At 45.4% G+C, this 3,730-nt stretch overlaps 1 protein-coding gene across 1 annotated transcript; it reads right to left on the reverse strand.

Annotated features, from left to right (window-relative positions):
- Positions 1-504: 504 nt before the first annotated feature.
- Positions 505-3,022, reverse strand: LOC109772494 (desmethyl-deoxy-podophyllotoxin synthase-like). Its single transcript, XM_073500691.1, has 3 exons — positions 2,052-3,022; positions 1,073-1,204; positions 505-1,020 (listed from the first exon to the last, which is right to left on the reverse strand). The coding sequence occupies exons 1-3, from the start codon at positions 2,997-2,999 to the stop codon at positions 592-594; spliced, it is 1,509 nt and encodes a 502-aa protein (XP_073356792.1). The 5' UTR covers positions 3,000-3,022; the 3' UTR covers positions 505-591.
- Positions 3,023-3,730: the final 708 nt, after the last annotated feature.

The raw sequence follows: 3,730 nt of genomic DNA on the forward strand, positions 1-3,730 counted from the left end.
TTATTGGGAGATCAATAAATGAGTTCCTTAAAAAATCACCTACTCCCTCCGTCCATGAATAAGTGTGCTTCTAGATTTTGTCCTAAGTCAAAGTTTTAAAATTTTGATCAACTTTATAGAAAAGAGTAGTGACATATATGACATCAAATTGGTATATTATAAAAGTAAATTTCAAAACGGATCTAGTGATAGTAATTTCGTGCCATAAATGTTGCTACTTTTCTCTACAATGTTGGTCAAAATTCTAAAAATTTGACTTAAAACAAAAGCTAGAAGTACACTTATTCATGGAAGGAGTATGATAGGTGTGTTAGGGAGTACACGAAGCAATATTTTGACCATTATTGACCTTTGTCATAGATAAGGGCATTGTAGACCGGAGCAAATATGTACAGATAGTCTAGGAGTAAGACATTATGAAATCCATTTTGCGACACAAAAATACACAATGTGTAGGGGTATTCTTGTAAAACACTACATGTTTTTTAAATATGCATATCAAACTGTACTTTATAGAAATTTATATTATGATCACACAAGGTACATAGCTACTTATATTAAAGAGCATGTGGTTTTGTAAATGCTATTCGTCTACAGGGGGATACGAGGAACGGGATGCAGAAATAGCTCGGCCTTCCTTCGAACGGTTGCTCCAAACACCTCTGTCATGTCTATTTCCCTTGGGTCCACTCTGGGAGGCAGCTCCCAGTCAAAATGGTAAATAAGGCTAGCCATTGCAATCTCAACGTTTGCATATGCAAAATCAATCCCAGGGCAAATCCTCCGCCCAACACCGAAAGGAGTGAACTCGAAGTCCAAACCTCTAAAGTCGGCAACACCATTGCCTTCAAACCTCTCTGGCATGAACCTTTTTGTCTCATACCAATACTTCGGGTCCCTAGAGATTGCCCATGTTTTGGTTAGCATAGTAGCCCCCCGTGGTATGTCGTATCCTTGAATCTTGCAGTCTTGCACACACTTTAGGGAAGAGCGACGCAGGAGGGTGTAGTCGCAAGGTCTCTTTAATAACCACCTTGAGGTAGTGCATGCTCTTTAGTGATGCCTCTTGTACCGTGGCATGTCTTGCGAGAACATAATCTGCCTCGGATTGCACCCGCTGCATGACCCTTGGGTTTGACATTAGTTCAGCCATCGCCCATTGTAGAATAGTAGTTGTGGTGTCAAGTGCGGCACCGAAGACATCCTGTTGGGATATAAGTAGCATTGATTAGAAGACTGTAAAATTATCAAAGAAGAAGGTTCGATCTAGATGGTCGCTATATGACATCTCAAGTTACAGAGGGCTACAAAAATGAAAAGAGAAGACATAACGTGACTTGAATGGGAACCGCATAATTTTACATATTTGCTAATACTCAATCAACTGATGATTAGTTAAATCTTAATCAACATTATAACCATCTCATTCACACGGAGATTCATACAGATTTTTTATATCCTTTGGTGCATGATTTACATCGTTCTTTGATTTCTATTTTTATCTTTTTTTTTCAGACACAACTATATTTGCACATCATTGTGAGTCGTGCAACTACAACTACACATCCTTGTCGCGTGCAACTACAACAACACATTCTTTGTCAGCCATGCAACTACAGTTTCACATCGCTTCGTTGGCCATAGAGAGAAAAAAAGAAATGGTAAAATAGGAAAAACAGCCTATGCTGATGTCAGATGAGTAAAATCTCGATCGAGTGAGATTTAGTCACACCCCACCTTTTTATCAAAAGAAAGGGGCGGCCCCCCTCTCCGACTAGGGCATCGTCTCTTCTCTCCTAGCTAAAATGGGTTGATGCAAACTTTGTTTTCATTCAATTTAGGATTGGCAAATCTGGAACAACGGTGAAACTTTGTGATGGTGCATAATAAACGGAAAACATTCAAGCTTTAAGCATGGTTTTAAATAGAGGGGCATCATGCTAAACCATTTAGCATTATGTAGTGTTAGCGCAATTAATTTAGCGCTAAATCTTCTGATTAGCGTTATGTAGTGTTATTTGAAACTTTGGTTTTAAGATGATAGAGCTTACTATGAGCAGTGCCCTTATGACTCCGTCGGATAGGGAAACTCGCATGTTGCCTTCTTTCTGGATCCTCAGCAACACATCGACCATGTCCTGTTCGTCATCTCCATCTCTACCCATCCTCCTCTCCTCCTGGGTCTTAAGGATGTTGTCCATGAGCCTGAACGTGTCTTGACGCTGCCGCTCCGCCCTGCCGCTGCGCGGCAGAAGCCGAGCTAACCGCGACGAAGGGAAGAGGTCCCGGAGGTCGAACAGCGACGACAGGCCCACTCCTTGCTTGACGATCTTCAGGAATGCGGCTCTATCGGGCAGCCTGTCCCCGAAGATGGCGCGCACGGCCGAGTCTGTCATGAACTCGTCGAGCCGCTCGTCGATGTTCACGAGCCGGCCGTCGGACGTCGCCCGAAGCGACGAGACGAGGCGGGCCGCCTCCTCCTCGCAGATCCGTCGGAACGCCTCGACGCGCCGCGCGCTGAGCAGCTCTGTCATGAGGATCCGTCGGAGCAGGCGCCAGTGGTCGCCGTAGGGCGCGAAGACGATCCCCTGGCCATGCCTGCAGAGCTCGTCGATGCCCGGGCTGCTTAGCCGCTCCGAGAAGGCGGCCTCGTTGCCCCTGTAGATCTCCCTCGCGGCCTTGGCGGAGGAGACAACGATGGCCACGCGCTCGCACACCCGGAGCAGCATGAGCGGGCCGTGGCGGAGGGAGAGGTCGCGCATGGTGCGGTGTGGGAGCCCGCGCAGCAGGTGGTGCAGGCTGCCGGTGACCGGAAGCTGCCACGGGCCGGGAGGCAGCCTCGGGCGAGGCTTCTTGGCGCGTAGGACGGCATGGAGGAGGAGAGCCAAGAACAAGCATAAGCCGAAGTGGTAGTTGTATGGCAGCGTGAAGTGCTCCATGTGCGCATGTACTGCATACAAGTAGACGGAACAAGGCTCTATATATGATCCTCGCACCATGGTGCGATTGTGATGATCAGAAACGAAACAAATATAGAGCATATACGAAACCAAATTAATGGTAACATGATCCATGGCTTGAGTGGTGTACATAATTCATCTTTGTTTTAGCTGTACCAATTAATATTCAGAGTGTGGAAATGATGTTCTCGAGCTCTGCTCTCAGCTTTCTTTGCGACTTAATTACTTCCTACCATCAGCACAACCTCTAACCGCCCCTAGCTTGACGTTGAGGGAGAGTGACTAATGAAGCGTGATAACCAAAGCAGAAGGATCGAAAAGTTTCTGTTTACTCTTCATCTCTCACTAGTCACTAGCTACACAGATTGCTTGCTGGGACAATAAGTTACTCTAGTTGTTAGGTTTAGGTTACCGGGTCACTGAAACCATTTCGATTGGGATGATTTTGGGTAGAATCATAATTCTGACATACGGCCTAGATCACAATGTATTCTATATAGTAGCAAAATCCCCCCGCGCTCTGATACGCTCCGTGGGGGCACATGATGCATCAACACGTAATACTAACGAGTACTGGTGAGAGGAGGATAGAATTAAAAAATACCATTTGGTGAGCTAGGAGGATAAACCCCTGCAGTAAATTTCCCAAGATTGCATTTTCTTACTTCTAGTGCTAATGCATTTGTAGTTACTTTGATAATATGTATGGGGACTAGTGAAATGTACTACTTGTCGTAGAGATATGCCTAAGAAGTATCGAAGAGTTTCTT

This window comes from Aegilops tauschii, chromosome 6 (genome assembly GCF_002575655.3).
Source record: "Aegilops tauschii subsp. strangulata cultivar AL8/78 chromosome 6, Aet v6.0, whole genome shotgun sequence".
In the NCBI taxonomy this organism is placed as follows: Eukaryota; Viridiplantae; Streptophyta; class Magnoliopsida; order Poales; family Poaceae; genus Aegilops; species Aegilops tauschii.

Coding starts and splice junctions, on each gene's coding strand:
- LOC109772494 (XM_073500691.1), bottom strand. CDS start 2,999: ATGGTGCGAGGATCATATATAGAGCCTTGTTCCGTCTACTTGTATGCA. Junction 1,205..2,051: donor TCATAAGGGCACTGCTCATA/GTAAGCTCTATC, acceptor ATATCCCAACAG/GATGTCTTCGGTGCCGCACT. Junction 1,021..1,072: donor TTCTCGCAAGACATGCCACG/GTACAAGAGGCA, acceptor TGGTTATTAAAG/AGACCTTGCGACTACACCCT.